A 16185-nucleotide genomic window follows, 5' to 3' on the forward strand; every position below is an offset into this window, starting at 1 on the left:
AAAATAGATGTTCTTGTTCGAACAGCTGATTGTCGTAATCTATGACCGCTTTTCGGCGGCGTGACGAAATGATCGAAATAGTAAACAGACAAAATGTCACGCTCCGAAGAAAGAAAGGTGTTGTTTGAAGTGCGAGGATTACGGTTTGTTTTGAGGTGTTTCTTTAACTGACACCTGGAATTAGTTATTTCAGGGATCGATCTTACTGTGTACAGGTAAGGCGAAGACTTAATCATTTTGAAAGTGTGAAATATTAAGTATTTTACGTGTCGTGCCACAGCTGCGCAGCTCGCTGTGTTGTTTCACTGGGCAGAGTAGTGTACATCACGAATGAATGCCTTTCTTTGTACCTGCGTAAAGTCAGAGCATTCTGAATTTACTGGTTTATATATGCAAACAAAAACTTAAGGCAGCAATTATATCTTAGTGATCAGCTTTAAAAGTATGTGGTTGGAGTTGGGACACTGCTTAATGAGAAGACGTACAGCTTTTTGTTGTTTTGAATGTAGGAATATATGTGTTATTTACCACATATCATTGTATAAGTTGTACTTGTTGCCCTATTTTGGGCTATTTTTAGTCAATGATTGCATGCAGTGGACCAGTCAACATCTGCAACACTCTAGATATTATTTCATGTCAGGGAAAAGCATTTTTATTTAATGGTGCAACAAATCTAGCAGTCAGTGTACATGTACCGGTAAGTGTAAAATATATAGCTTAATATACATGTTAAAGTATTTACCATTGCGTTTTATGACAATCATTATGTAACCTGTTGTTAGTTAATACATGTATATTATGTAATGAGATTATACCCCTTATGTGTTGTTTTACCTAAAGAGCCATTGCCAGCTGATCAAGTGATCTACCTCCCATTAACCTTGTTCGAACCATTGTTGTCCTTGAACCCTAGTGAGATCAAACCTAAAATTTACAGTCTTCATACTGCCAAGGCATAATTGGCTCGCATCGAAAGAGAATAGGCTATGTTCTGGTCTGCCCTGTGTGATGCTATGCTATAACTGTGTGGGACATCATGTCTGGATTGCCTTCAGCATAGCATTATAGTGAGGCAGCACCATATGTCACTGTCCAGGATAGACCAAAATAATATTTAAAGCTTTAAACTTAAACCCCATATTTAACGAACAACATGCCAGTCATTATCCAACAAAAGTAGCTGTTAATATAATGTGCTGAAAACCAGCTCATGCTAGCTGATGTGTGGCCTATTCTGTAACACAGTCAAGAAGATGGGGCTCATGTCATTGCCCTGGTTGTACAAAAAACACCATACAAACTGCAAAGACTATCTGGAGAGCTGAAAGCTATACAAATCTAATAAATCCACTTCCACGTTGTCTTACAGAATGTCATTATATGGTTGAAGGGGCTTAACTCCACTTCAGTCATATAAGTGAAATATATCTGAGTATGGCATTAAACGTGTAAGTGAATACATCGGTAAGTTATAAAAATTATGTGTTAAAGTTTTAAAATATCTAGATCATGTAAATATATGCCAGATGTACAGTACAATTGTTCTCTGTGCACTTATCATAAACTTGTTCAGTGTATATGAGCACCTGTAAAATGTCACAGTGCAAGTGCATGTATTAAAGTCACACATGAAAAAATTGTAAAATTGCTGAATCAAAGCTTTTATGTCACCATATGTATACACCATTTATGTCACTTTGTACAGTGTAAATGCATAATAGCAGATGTCATTGAGGGTGTAAACAGCTTGCTTGATATGTGGTTCAAATTACCATCTGTGTACACATATATGTATCCACTAAGCATATCACTTATTTACATAATATTGCACAGTTTTATATTCGTCTTCTTAATATAGAAAGTAGCCTTTCTACAGTAGCTATCAGGTGTTTGATTGCATGTGTTTTCATACTACATGTACATATAAGACTTCCACAAAACCATGTGACCTTTGGCATGTAGTAGCAAATTTCAACTCCATCAATACAGCAAACAAGCAAAAGGCTGCCTGATGACACATAAAAGTCTGTCCAGAAAAACATCTTATCGTACATGGTTGACTTACTCTAGGAATTTTTGCTTTAATATTTTTGTGGTTGACTTCCTAGTTTTCATTTCCCTCAGGCTAGTTTTCTCAGCTGAGTCTCCTGTGCGAGGAGAAAAAGCTTATTTTGTGTTTTTATTGACGTAGAAAGGTTACATACATACATTTTGTAGGATATAGTGTTTGTTGTTGTGTATAGGGAGTCATTTTCCAATGTTTTATGAATACATCATGAAATTCTGGGTCTCATTCACAATAATGACAGATACTATACACACTCACCTGGATACATCTATTTATTTTGTAATGTGTGAACTTAGGTTTAATGGTTAAAAAACTTCAAGTAAAAATGAAGTCAAAAGTCATGGCACTCTCCCATTGATCAGTTTGTATTCTCAGCTTTGTAACACCCTAATAAAAACTTAAGATCTCATCATTAATAAATTATGATCAAGAAATAAACAAATGAATGAATTTATCACTTTATGTTAGCCTAATCTGGACCCTTTTTAAGAAGGTAAAAATGTTTTTGGAAATGGTGTATGCCCCTTGGTGACCATGTCATCTAATAGATTCTCTAGGAAGGTGAGTATATATCGCTAGTGAGGTGTTTGCCATGTTCATTTGCAGCTCCTTTTGAGTACATGTATGTCAGAGTTTTTGACCAGACACTTGTAGGTTCCTGGTGAAAAATGCAGATTTTGTAATTGCTTTTTGTCTGGGTAGAATTTGATGGCGGAAGCTTAGAGGAACGAAAATGGACTCTCCAGTTTTAGTGGTCAGACTAATTGTTTCAGACTCAAAGTTTAGAGTGAAAACTTCCTGGTACAGACATGGACTCTCCTGTTAGTGTTATAATGCTGATATTGTTATTCTTTTGTGTCTCTTTCAGAATTCAATTTGATGGTGAAAACTGCCTGGTACAAACATGGACTCTCCTGTCATAGTGCTCATATTGGAGTTCTTTTCTATCTGATTAAGAATTAAATTTAATGGTGAAAACTGCCTAGTACAGATATGGACTCTTCTGTTATTATGTTCACAGTGCTGTAATTGTTTTGTATCTGTTTCAAAGTTAAATTTGATAATGGAAACTGCTCTCTACAGATATGGACTCTCCTGTTATGGTGCTTATATTGGAGTTATTTTTCATTTGTTTCAGAATTGAATTTGATGGTGAAGACTGCCCAGTACAGACATGGACTCTCCTGTTATGGTTCTAATATTGGAGTTACATGTATTTTTCATTTGTTTCAGAATTGAATTTGATGGTGAAGACTGCCCAGTACAGACATGGACTCTCCTGTTATGGTTCTAATATTGGAGTTACATGTATTTTTCATTTGTTTCAGAATTGAATTTGATGGTGAAGACTGCCCAGTACAGACATGGACTCTCCTGTTATGGTGGATCAGATGGATAGCCTAGAAGGATGGGTGTCCGTCAAACAGAATCCGTTTGTTGACAATCTCCTTCCTCCAAAACTGAATTTTCTCATTGCTTGGAATGAGCTAGAGCAGAAGCTAGCTGTGACATGCCGGGAGCATGCTCGTGTTGTGAGCGATAAAGCAGAGTACCATGGGAGGTCGGGACTTTTCAGCTTCCAGGAAATCCGTGGCGCTCATGAAATGCTGTGTCTCATCCACCCGTCGCTAGGCCTTTGTCTCCCAGAGCTACCTGCGGAATCATGGGGGCTTTGGTCTTTCTTCAGTCCACCTCAGACACCAGAAAATATCGACGATATCTGCGAACAGTTGGAGAACTACTTCAAAATAGCCCTGGAGGTGTGCAAAGAGAAACTTTTAATGTCGGTGCTGTTTGAGGAACATTCTCCCGAGGATTATTTTGAGAACATCAGTGAGTTACGAAGGAGGGGCAAAGAAGAGGCTGTGGCGAATTACCAAGAGGAGTTAACTACAGTGATCAAGGTGTTCCGGGATGGGGCGGTCACAATGGAAGACATGAAAGAGGCGTATAAACTAGAAGACGAGGCTGTGTTTAAGCTTAACATCGCGTTAGCAGAGCTGTACAACTACCAACTACAGCCTTTTCTCGACATGCGCGAACTTGCCGTATCTAAACTCAGGGAAGCTAGAGGGCAGCTCCAAAACCCAGACCTGGGTGAGAGGCGGAAACGGGAATATGCGGATATGTTTACAGAATGGCAGAGTCACTATGAGCAGGCTCTAGACACAGTCCAGGACGTCTACATCAATTATTATAAAACAACAGCCGCTGTTCTTAAAGGTATAAAGCTGAAATTCTGAAGTTTATTGTTTATTCTTATCTTAGAGTTTAAAAGAGAGGCTTGGAGACAGTACGTGTTGTTTGAGTGTATTTGTAGAGCTTTAAATGGCTGAAAATAATGCCTCATAATTGATCATCTTACTCCTTTACAATTTTGTTACCTGTAAACCAGGTGTGTTGTATCTGTATATTTCTTGATGTCAATTTTTGCAATTATGACAGAGATATAACACATGTATCTGTGTCAGAATTAAATGAACACATTTCTTTTATTGATGAAGTGGATGATTTGTTGATGCCTTTTGTCTTTTCAGCTATGAGAAACCGAATGATTGAAGACCAGAAAAAATTTGGAAAAAATGCTTTTGAAATTGTTGGGGCAGAGCGTTTAATTAGGTAAAAAAAAAAGTTGCCAAAATAGTTTAAATAAAGTGGAATGAATTATTCCAGTGAAGTGGAGAAGTAAAGTTAACAATATTAAACAATATAACCACTATTAACCATGTTGCTGATGTCCATAATCATTTTAGGTTGAACCTGTCCTTTCTCTTATATCATTGTATTGTCTTCGATCTACTGCATCTGTGTGTTCATGCATACTTTATACCTGAAGGTAAAAAGGTGGGGGTGGGAGTGGGGGTGGGGGGACAGGGTTAGCATGCCAGCACAGTGCAATGATCCAGGAGCCTCCCACCAGTGCGGTCGTGTGAGTTAGAGTCCAGCTGACGCTGGCTTCCACTCCAGACGTGGGAAGGTTTGGCAGCAACCTGAGGATGGTCGTGGGTTTCCCTCCACCATAAGGCTGCCCGATGTGGTATAGGTGAAATATTCTTGAGTGTGGCGTAAAACACCAATGTCAAATAAATAAATGAAAAATAAGGGTGAGCAAATCAGATATGCACAGTGTCTACTAGCAAAAATTGCGTTGTTAAGAAAAAGTGCTGTAAAAAGGCTATGCCAGAGAGTTTTGGCAAAAAATTGTTTTTAGTTTTTACCAATAATAGCTCAGATTATTGCCTGTCAGTAAATATCAGATGTGTACGTGTACTATTTATAGTGTTAATATGCTTTTTAAGTTTGTAAAGTTATATCAAATACAATTCACTTTATAGATTTTAAAAACTTTTTACCGATTTTAAATGGTAACACATGCACACAAGCTGATATTAGTGGAATGTTTTTTTTTTGTACTACTCTAAATTAATGGCCAAAATTCAATTGGACTGATCGATTTTTTCCAAAAAATCTTCTGTATAGCTTCTTTGATAATTTAATAGTGTTTTTAAGTGTATATCTATTAGTATGCATACACAGTATATAAGGAATGTTGTCTGGTTATGCATCAGGATAGAAGAAGATCTGTGCCTGGAGAGACTCCAGCTGTTACATAATGAGAAAAAGAAGTTTGTTCAGGAAAGAGATAAAGTTAAGGAAGAGGTAACTCTTGTTTTCTTGTTTTCATTTCCATCTCTGTCTAATAGCTGAACTCATCAGGTTTTTCGTCTTGTAAACTTCATTAACTGTAAGTACATGTACCTGTAATTTTACAGAGCAGAGATTCACAGACTTTATATGCTTAGTTAATTGTAACTTTAACAGTATGTGTTGTTACGGTAGGTACAATCAGTTAGTTACTTACGTTTGAACTGTATTTGTTTTGCTCAGAATGGTTTGTGTATTCTGGACATTTAATGAGAAATTTTAATGAGCTCTTGGGGTTGAAGTCAAAAGCCATTGAGTGAATCAGAGAGGACTCATATACCTGAAAGTGGGCCAACAGTGCACAGAGTTTTAGTGCTGACAGGTGTATAGTGCTGCCTCACTGAATTGCTATGCTGAAGATGGGATAAGGCATAACATAAGGCCACCAATGTGAAGTTCGCGTACTCCCTAAGCTTGCAGTTGAATTCTATCTCTTGCCAGATTGCAAGCACCACAGAGAGACCAGGTGTGCATCAGGTCATCCAGGACCTGGAATACAGGGTATATGATTGGCAGGTGAAAATCTACGAACATCACTTACTGATTCTGGACGAGGAAGCCAAGCTGTTGAAGACACAAATTCGAGCAATAACAAGACAAATAGAAGGTACAAGAAATTTGAAATACGGAACTTAAGGTGAAGTACAGTAATTTTATCTGTACAGTTGCCAGCAGACAGACAGACAAATGAACACCACCAAAACCATAACTTCCTTGGCAGAGGTATATGTAAAAAGTATCAAAATTATTTTGATGATATCTTTACAGATGCACGAGAGGAAGTGGTGTTTTATGATGCAGTGGAGGACACTAGTTTGCTTAGTTCTGATGAGGAAGACATCCCAGCCAGTTCCAACCCCCGTGTCATTCAACTCTCCAGTCAACTCACCGCCATCCACCGCAAACGAGCCAAAATCAGAACAAGAAAGGTAAGGCTTCAGAAGGTAAAGAGATTTTCAGTAGGGCATTACAAAGTGCTGAAACATTGGATGAAGGATTTAATTTGTGGGTCCCACCAGGATTTGAACTCCGACCTCTCATATCCAAAATCCAGCCATGACCTTCTGATTGAAAGGAAGATTCCCATTAGGCACTGTAAGTAAAATCAGTGGAATATTACTGTTTGATGACTTAATTATTGTAGTTGCGTGTTCAAATCCAGCTTTGGCTGGATTGGCTGCAGCCATATATTTTAAAAGGAGGAGTGAGCTGTGACAGAGTGGGGAAGCAGTAGCTGTAGGCCTATGGATGTAATCCCATTCTTGAGCAGGGCATTTTCAGAATTTCCCTGCTTTCATTGTTCTGAGGGCCTTAGTGTTGAACAGTGGTGGAAGTGTTACTCTGGCATCCTCTGCTCTCAACCAATATGTCTCAACCAATATGTCAAATGTGTGAGAGTTGGCCAGTACACTAATTCCCCAACCTATTCACACATGAAAGAGCAATTTTCAGTGCAATGTACGCACTAATTGATTTTGGAGACAAAACAACATTGGTTGGATTCAAACACGCTGTGGGTTCCTCCACTCCACACATTAGTGTTCTCCACTCATAAATCAGAAAAATTACTCAGTGCAATTTGAAATGTGAATCAAATAAGTAAGCAGAGAATGTTTTTCCTGTCCTGCAGACAAGCCTGATCCAGCAGTACCAGTCTAAGGCAAGACAGAGACGTGAAGAAGAGGAGAGGTTCAGATATCATCATGCTATCCACAAGGTCAGGGGTAGCAAAGCATCCTAGCTTAATATATACTAGACCTCAACTGTCGAGTACATACATGTGTCATGCAATGAAATGTTCAGAAAAGAAAAGAAAAGTAAAGGATAAATTTTGCAGGTGGACATGTATTATTAAGAAGTAACATGTTGTTTATTGTTCCTTCGTATTCCAATGTTCATTCAGTGATATATGTGAAGTGTGATTTCAGCTTGCTAATGGTAAGAAGTTAGTTTTATGGCTTACTGAGCATTTTTCTAAGTTCCTGCTAATAATAAATAAATATTTTTGATATTATGAAAGGATGTAAAAATAATTTAATTTTTCAATAATCTGTCAGATACCCAAGTCACTTCGATATATAGTTGAAAGTGAAAAGGACAATTAAAAAAATTAAGGACTTATGTATTTTCTTAGAAAATTGAAGAGCGTAAAGAAGACATGGCAAGGAAGCAGGACTTTATCTGTGATGAGAGGAAAAAAACTATTGAAAGGTTGAAAAACTTCAAAATGGTAAGCTGGACATAATAACTAATGTAACGTACATGTATGATGTACATTATAAGTTGGTGAGTTGGACATTATTATTGATATCAGGTACATGTAAGATGTACATTATGAGTTGGTGAGTTGGACATTATAACTGATATAACGTACTTGTAAGATGTACATTATAAGTTGGTGAGTTGGACATTATAACTGATATAACGTACATGTAAGATGTACATTATAAGGTGGTGAGTTGGACATTATTATTGATATCAGGCACATGTAAGATGTACATTATAAGTTGGTGAGTTGGACATTATAACTGATATAACGTACTTGTAAGATGTACATTATAAGTTGGTGAGTTGGACATTATAAGTGATATAACGTACATGTAAGATGTACATTATGAGGTGGTAAGTTGGACATTATTATTGATATCAGGTTCATGTAAGATGTGCATTATAAGTTGGTGAGTTGGACATAATAACTAATATAACGTGCATGTAAGATGTGCATTATGAGTTGGTGAGTTGGACATTATAACTGATATAACGTACATGTAAGATATACATTATAAGTTGGTGAGTTGGACATTATAACTGATATAACGTACATGTAAGATGTACATTATAAGGTGGTAAGTTGGACATTATAACTGATATAACGTACATGTAAGATGTACATTATAAGGTGGTAAGTTGGACATTATTATTGATATCAGGTACATGTAAGATGTGCATTATAAGTTGGTGAGTTGGACCTTATAACTGATATAACGTACATTAAGATGTACATTATAAGTTGATGAGTTAGACCTTATGACTAATATAACGTACATGTAAGATGTACATTATAAGTTGGTGAGCTGGACATTATAATTGATATAACGTACATGTAAGATGTACATTATAAGTTGGCGAGTTGGACATTATAACTGATATAACGTACATGTAAGATGTACATTATAAGGTGGTAAGTTGGACATTATTATTGATATCAGGTTCATGTAAGAAGTGCATTATAAGTTGGTGAGTTGGACATTATAACTGATATAACGTACATGTAAGATGTACATTATAAGTTGGTGAGTTGGACATTATAACTGATATAACGTACATGTAAGATGTACATTATAAGGTGGTAAGTTGGACATTATTATTGATATCAGGTACATGTAAGATGTACATTATAAGTTGGTGAGTTGGACATTATAACCGATATAACGTATATGTAAGATGTGCATTATAAGTTGGTGAGTTGGACATTATGACTGATATAACGTACATGTAAGATGTACATTATAAGTTGGTGAGTTGGACCTTATAACTAATATAACGTACATGTGTTTCTCCTGGGCTTTGCCCATTTTCATCTTGCCATAATGTTGGCCATTGTTGTGTAATTGAAATATTTTGTTTTTACGAGCGAAATCAAATTTATTTGTCCTAAAGGGTGTTCAGCTGTATGGAATATTCTATTATATGAGGGATATTAGGGTTATTGCCTGGATACACCCACAGACCCTTGTCATATATCAGAAAGCATTGCCTGACAAGCTAAAGCAAAACTAACAATTCTCTCTGCGGAAATAATATTTCAAATGTTTTAATAATTTCCAATACATGTATATAATGCTTATTTCTTAATATGTTACAATCTTGTCAGATTGTTTTAGGTATATTTGTGATAAAGGTCATCGTAAATCACATGTTCTGTCGTCATTTTCATGTATTTTATTCAAGTTCTATTTGAGTTACCACTTCTTCTATTGTCTGAAGTTCATAACATTAATATCCACATCAACCTCATTGAAAGCAGCAGGGGATTTAATTTCTAAATTCTATTTTATTTTGTAGTTTTGCATGTATATTTTTAAATATAATTTTGATGCATCTTCATCTTTTCATACAAATTGACAGTCAGTGGATGTGTGTAAAATACATGATCAAAGCTGATGTGTTTTACTTTGTATTTTACAGAAATATCCAACACCTGCCACAATCAAGCCACCTCGTTACCAGTCTCCTAGTGAACTTAAAAGTGCCAAAACAGCAAGCCAACAACTGCATAAATCCAAACGGGGAGGCCCGTACCCTTTCCTGAAGAAATCGCAGCCTTCTGTTATTCCCAAGCCTCCATCTCAGGGTTTTAAATCGATCAGTCCGCAGGACTTAAGAGTGACTACACACGTGAACGGGTCAGATCCCACTTCTATGGACGTAGTGGACTCGGTTCTACCAGTAGAGACTGTGTATGCTTCCATGCCTGTACCAGTTCCACCCTGCATTCCACCACCCCCTCCACCCCCACCTCCACCTCCCCCTCCCCCGCCCCCACCACCACCTCCTCAGCTTTCGAACACATCAACACTGCCACCCACTAAAAAGCCATCAAACCAGAAGGAGATATTAGCAAAGTGTTCAGAGTTATCTGCCCCTGGTGCACCGAGCGTACACAGCATCATAGCCATGAGAAAAAACCTGAAAAAGCCAACAGAGACCCAGAGGAAAGAACTTCATGTTTCACAAGGTGAGCTTTGCTCTTTTGTTATCAATAGTACACATGTAAATTTAAGATGAATAAAGAAAACTACTGTACTTGACCTAAAATTTGATCCATGGCTAAGTAACTCATGTTGTCGGATTCTGAGAGTTTTTTAGAATGAATTTATTTATTTATTTATTCATAGGTGTTTTACACCATACCCAAGAATATTTCACTTATACGCCAGCGGCTAGCATTATGGTGAAGGGAAACTGGGCCATCTGCAGGTTGCTGGGAGACTGGCCGGGTGGGAAGCCAGGCTCGTGGGGCATTGCGCAACGCTGGCGTGCTAACCACCTCAGCCAGGGAGGGCCCCCCCCACCCCCTTATAGAATGAAATACATTTGAAATATTATAAATGTTTTTTTTCTAAGTTAGGATATCCTACTGGAAAAAATATATAAGTTTTCAGCACCAAAATGAGTATTTTATTGATCTTCAATTGCCATTTGAAATGCAGTTTTTGGGGGCAATTTTGGGGGGCAGTTTTTGTGAAGAAACTCAGTATTTGGTGTGTACTGATAGTAGTTTACCTTACGAAACGTCCATTGGTGGAGAAAAGAGTTAAACATAGTTCCTGGAGAAAACCACTGTCCATTACCACACTGTTACCTAATTTTAAAAAACTGACTGAATACCACTGACTCTTGCTGGTTTTGAACCTGCAACCTCATTGTTCATTCGGCTGATGCAAGGCCAAAACTTTAATGATTCTGCAAGAGTCATAAAATTGATTCTTTGTTAACTATGGAAGTATCATGAGAAAATTAGGAATGAATGAATCAGCTGAAGGATTTTTTAACTTTTTTTTTTTTGGACAGATCCCATGGATAATATATTGGACATGATTAAGAAGGGAGTTCCCTTGAGAGCTGTCAAAAACAAGGGAGGTAACAGTGAGGAGGAGAGGAAACTATCTCCCCCTAGTGACTCTCATCTCAAGCTGTTGACAGAGAGTTTGCATCGCATTGGGAAGGTCACGCGAGGGTCCTCTCCAGAGTCAGATGATGACAACAGTGATGACAGTTTTGAAGATTGATGATCCTGGCTATAGTAAACTTTTTTCTGATATTTTCAAAGTTAATGACTCTGAAAAGGTAAAATTTCTAAATTTGTACCTAAACCTATTACTGTTTTATCCCATGTCTTCTATTTACCAGTAGTTAAGTATCTCTTCACACAACTTTTTGCTAATTTGACACAAAAGGTGGGTTCTTAATAACAAAAGGCTTTGTTACCCAAAATATTGGTATTAAATCCAGGGCTAAGCCAGATAATTGATGTCTTTTCCGAGATTAAAAACACCAACAAATATTTTCATTTATCATGGAATAATATTTGTTTTGTGTAATTGAAGGCTTCCATGAATGATGTCAAAAGGAGTTTAGTTTAGTATGCTAACTATTCTATGCATGCCATAACAATTTCTATATACTGGTAAGTTTTATTTTAGCTGAAAGGTACATCTATCCAGTAATCTCTGATTTCATACATGCATACATACATACGTCCATACATACATACAAATACATGTATAAACAAGCTCCAGGCATTGAAAAACAAAAACATAACTTTTATATCATACTTTTGATGTAAAAGTGATCTTTTTCCAGATATTCCATGAATTATGAAATGATATTTTATGTTAGATTTAAAAACCTTTTCTGTGTAGCTTTAATTGTTATGACATTTCCAGTGATACTGGAGTCAGACATGTCTCATCAGGCGTTTTGGAACGTCAGTTTTCCACGAGAACAGTCAATAACCATTATTTATGCTGTTCAAGAATATTTCAGTTTAATGACAGCAACCAAATTTCTAGAGGAATAGAGCAGAGCCCTGACAAACCTCCAAACTTAAAGCTGTGACCAACAACCAACAGAGGCTGGATTTGAACACTCAACCTCAGTATTGAAAGGCCTAGCATCAAGCAAAATTGACATTAAGGGTTGGGACTTGGATCAACATCACAAATTAACCTGTGCTAGCTCTAAAGTTTAGCAAATGAGCCAGTGTTTTGACTGTCAATAGACTCCCTTAGCCCTGTAATACAGAATCTGGAGTTACTATATAGGCCTTCTTCTGTAAGTGTTGAGCACGACATTAAACCCCAAGCACCACTCACTCACTCTTCTGTAAGTTCAAGGGTGTTAGTTTGACATATGCCACAACATAACATTCTCCGCACTGTAGCATTTATGCACCATGTTGCAGCATCATGATAGCCTTTTGCTGAAGACTGATTTCTAAAGCCTGTTTGATATTATTTCGGAGACTGCATATACTTACCCTATTCTTTCAACCTTTTTATTTTGGGTGTTTTTTATGTTAATTTGTTTTCATATTTTAAATGTATTTTACAGTACTTTATATTGACATTTTCCTGTGATTGGTCAGTTCAGTGAACAGAATTCAATCATCATTTTTTTTTAAATAAATTTAAGCTACTTTATAGTGTCCTCTTTATATGATTGGTCGGTCAGATTTTAAGTAGGGTCTATTCAAAAATTGTAATAGTGTAAATTAGCATTCCAATTTAATCAGATATAGCAAATGTGCAGAAACAGAGTATGTCCTATATTCATTTGAGTAGTACTAAAAATGACAGGTTGTATATACTTTGTGAATTCGTAACCTTGACTAGACTGGTTTATTTCAGGAGAGAGTCTGCATGTAGTTTCTGTAACCCTCTATTCATGAAACATGTTTGAGATGATAAATATTTTAGTGCAGCCATATTGTAGCAATCAAGGCCTACACTCAGTAAGTGAATACCCAATGACATTTCCTCATGCGAATATCAAATACAGCCAGACAGACAATGTGACTGTAGTAACTCTAATACATGCTAGCTGTTGATCATAATCAGTTGTTTATTTACCAGTATTTTTTTTCTTGTTTTTGTTTTTTTTTCTTTTTGTGTCCATACTTGTGTTTACATTTGACAGTGTGTATTAGAACTTCATATTTAATTGTAGCTACCAGTTTGCATGTCACTGTTTCACAGTTACTGCTTTGCATTGTTTTTTGGGGTTTGTTTTTTCCAACACCAGTTCACTGGGCGTACATATGTAATTTCTGTTTGCCATATTTCATGTTTGCATTTACATTTATATCATTTCACAGTGCAATCATGAAAACATGAGTAATCAAGAAATGATGTGTTTGATATAATCATGTTGTGCTTGTATTTAAAAGTGCTATTATTATGCCGTAAGTGTTTGTAAAGTTTAAGTTTTGAATATATATATCTGTATCTATATATATATATATATATATATATAATTAAGATTATTCACTGAATATTTATGAGTCTGATGTCATATGCATATTACTGTAAAGCTTTCCTCAGATATGCTATTTGCGAATTACAATAATTTTACAGTACATGTATGTTATAATCTTGTCATTGTGAAGGTAATGTTTTTAGTGCTATGTCACAAGAAATTGTTGTAAACATGTCATCGTGTTAAAGTATATTAATGAATTAATACCGTAAGGAAACTTCCTTTGATACCCTGGAATGCGCTTTGTCCACACCATTATAAATTGTTTTACTGGTGGAATATGTCTTTTTCCAGTGTCGTCGCAGGAAAAAAAAATTTAAATAAAACTTTAAAATTTTCTAATTTGTGGAAAAAGTTGACTGTTCCAGCAGTGGTTTTTTGCCGAATGCATATTTACACTATAACCAAGCTTGAGAAACAAACAGGAAAATTATAAACATATCCAAATCTGATAAAGAAAAAGGTTGATTTTCAGTTTTATTTTATTTTTGGATTTTTTAGTGTCAGCTTGCCTGTAAAACAAAAAATATAATTGGTGTTTCCTCGTTTAATCTTCACAGTTGACTAGAAAAAAAATTACAGTTTACTGTTGAAAGTGCCTTATTTCCTTAACATTATATTTATTCATTGCTTTATCTTCTAGTCTGGCACATCAGCTGTTATGAGTAGCCTAAGTAAGTGCTAATCATGATCCACAGCAAGTTATTTAAAACTGGATTAGCAGTTCAGCCTGGTATTAACATAGAACTCCAATTAATTTTGGTGTCAACAAGCTTGGTGTGAAGATTTAAGCCTGGCTTAACTTTTGTTACACTTTAACGACTGGCGCCGGATCAAAAATACAACAATGATGCCTCTTTATTTCTTCAGGACTCCTTCTGTCTAAGCTATCTAGCGAGTTCTCCCAGAGGACAAGTAGTGCGAGACTACCAGATGAGTTCAACAGAACAGTATGCCTGCTATGTTACCTCTAACGTTCTTCAGGACTCTTGGTCGCTTAGCTATCTAGCGAGTTGTCCCGAAGGCAAGTAGTGCCAGACTATCCTGAGTGCAGGGGCCACTTTCACAAAGCGGCTTACATTTTCTTATCGTACAATATTTTGTATGTCACTATGTACGAACCATTGTCCTATACGACTGTGCAATATTGTACGATATCTTTGTGCGGGTGGCCCCAGCAGAACAATACAGAATGCCTGCTAGGATGCCTCTAGTGGTCTCTTGGGCGCTTGCTGGCTTAACAATCTAGCAAGTTCTCCCAGAAGATAAGTGCCAGACTTATAGCCGAGTTCGTCAGAATAGTACGCTTGCTACGACTGTAATGTTGTCTCGAGCGCTCGCAGGATTGGCCACCTGATGAGTTATCACAGGACACAAGCAAGGTGCCAGATTTATGGAAAGTGAAATTACTCGTTACAGAACAAGACTTGTGTTTTGTCAGGAAGGACATATCATCTAGATGGAAAATTCACATTGGGAAGTAGGATTTTCAAATTGCCTGAACTTGTATCCCACAATTAGCGCCTAGCTAATGATTCAGCTTCCACAGGTCTGGCTCAGACACGCTGCCAGCTTACTTTTTACCCAGGAACACAATTAAGTTATTGAAAATACCAGGCTGTATATCACCTAAAGTTTAGCATTTTTGAAGTGACTCATGGTTCTTGCGTGACTGATTCATCCATCTTCTAGGTCATTTACATGGAAGTTTTCGTGAAGCTTTTATCAGAAATGTCCAAGTGTTGGCCTCAAAAATATCATTTAAAGGTCTTCATGTGCTTCTGACTGTGGATTTTTATGTAGCAATCTCTAGGTGAAAATACAGTATTCTTGAGTATTGCATAACATACCAAGTCAAAACTAATATATTTACATGTATAAAGCGGCTATTCTGAGAAGTCCTGTACATAAGCCTATTTGGAAAGAATATTTGACATTTCTATTTATATGCCTTGTGAATAAGTGCGTTTTATTTTTAATCATCTGCAGAATATATTAATAATACAGAATAATATTTATGTGGCTTATTTCATTAGAATGATTAAGTAAGGATTTCATCTGTTACAATGTATACAGTTAAATTGATTGCACAAGTTCACTAACTTGGAGACAGTGAACTCCTTACTGTACACTAAGTAGGCTGTTTTATAACGTTTCTTTTAAAAAGAAATACAAGGATTTCACTGCATTATATGTCAGAGAATATCTTGCGATAATTCATAAGCACTGACAAAAGGATGCATGTTGCAGCTGATTGCATGTTTTGGGTGCGGTGTCAGAATTGTGTACTTGTGCGTTACTAAATATATGTGTTAAGAAGTTTAATGCAATTTATATCAGTAAGTTTTACTTGTACCTGTTGTATTTGC

At 36.5% G+C, this 16185-nt stretch overlaps 1 protein-coding gene across 1 annotated transcript; it reads left to right on the plus strand.

Annotated features, from left to right (window-relative positions):
* The first annotated feature begins 70 nt into the window (after positions 1-70).
* On the plus strand, positions 71-13738 carry LOC135472666 (junction-mediating and -regulatory protein-like). Its single transcript, XM_064752273.1, has 10 exons — positions 71-215; positions 3400-4294; positions 4609-4690; positions 5641-5731; positions 6218-6383; positions 6545-6705; positions 7407-7493; positions 7911-8006; positions 9965-10514; positions 11351-13738. Exons 2-10 carry the CDS (start codon positions 3436-3438, stop codon positions 11566-11568), a joined length of 2310 nt encoding a protein of 769 aa, XP_064608343.1. The 5' UTR covers positions 71-215; positions 3400-3435; the 3' UTR covers positions 11569-13738.
* Positions 13739-16185: the final 2447 nt, after the last annotated feature.

This window comes from Liolophura sinensis, chromosome 8 (genome assembly GCF_032854445.1).
Source record: "Liolophura sinensis isolate JHLJ2023 chromosome 8, CUHK_Ljap_v2, whole genome shotgun sequence".
Classification (NCBI taxonomy): domain Eukaryota; kingdom Metazoa; phylum Mollusca; class Polyplacophora; order Chitonida; family Chitonidae; genus Liolophura; species Liolophura sinensis.

Bases quoted from the DNA above. Each gene is read 5' to 3' on its own strand.
- LOC135472666 (XM_064752273.1), top strand. From the start codon at position 3,436: ATGGACTCTCCTGTTATGGTGGATCAGATGGATAGCCTAGAAGGATGG. The intron at 4,295-4,608 runs GTATAAAGCTGA...TTGTCTTTTCAG, and splicing joins AACAGCCGCTGTTCTTAAAG to CTATGAGAAACCGAATGATT. The intron at 5,732-6,217 runs GTAACTCTTGTT...ATCTCTTGCCAG, and splicing joins GAGATAAAGTTAAGGAAGAG to ATTGCAAGCACCACAGAGAG.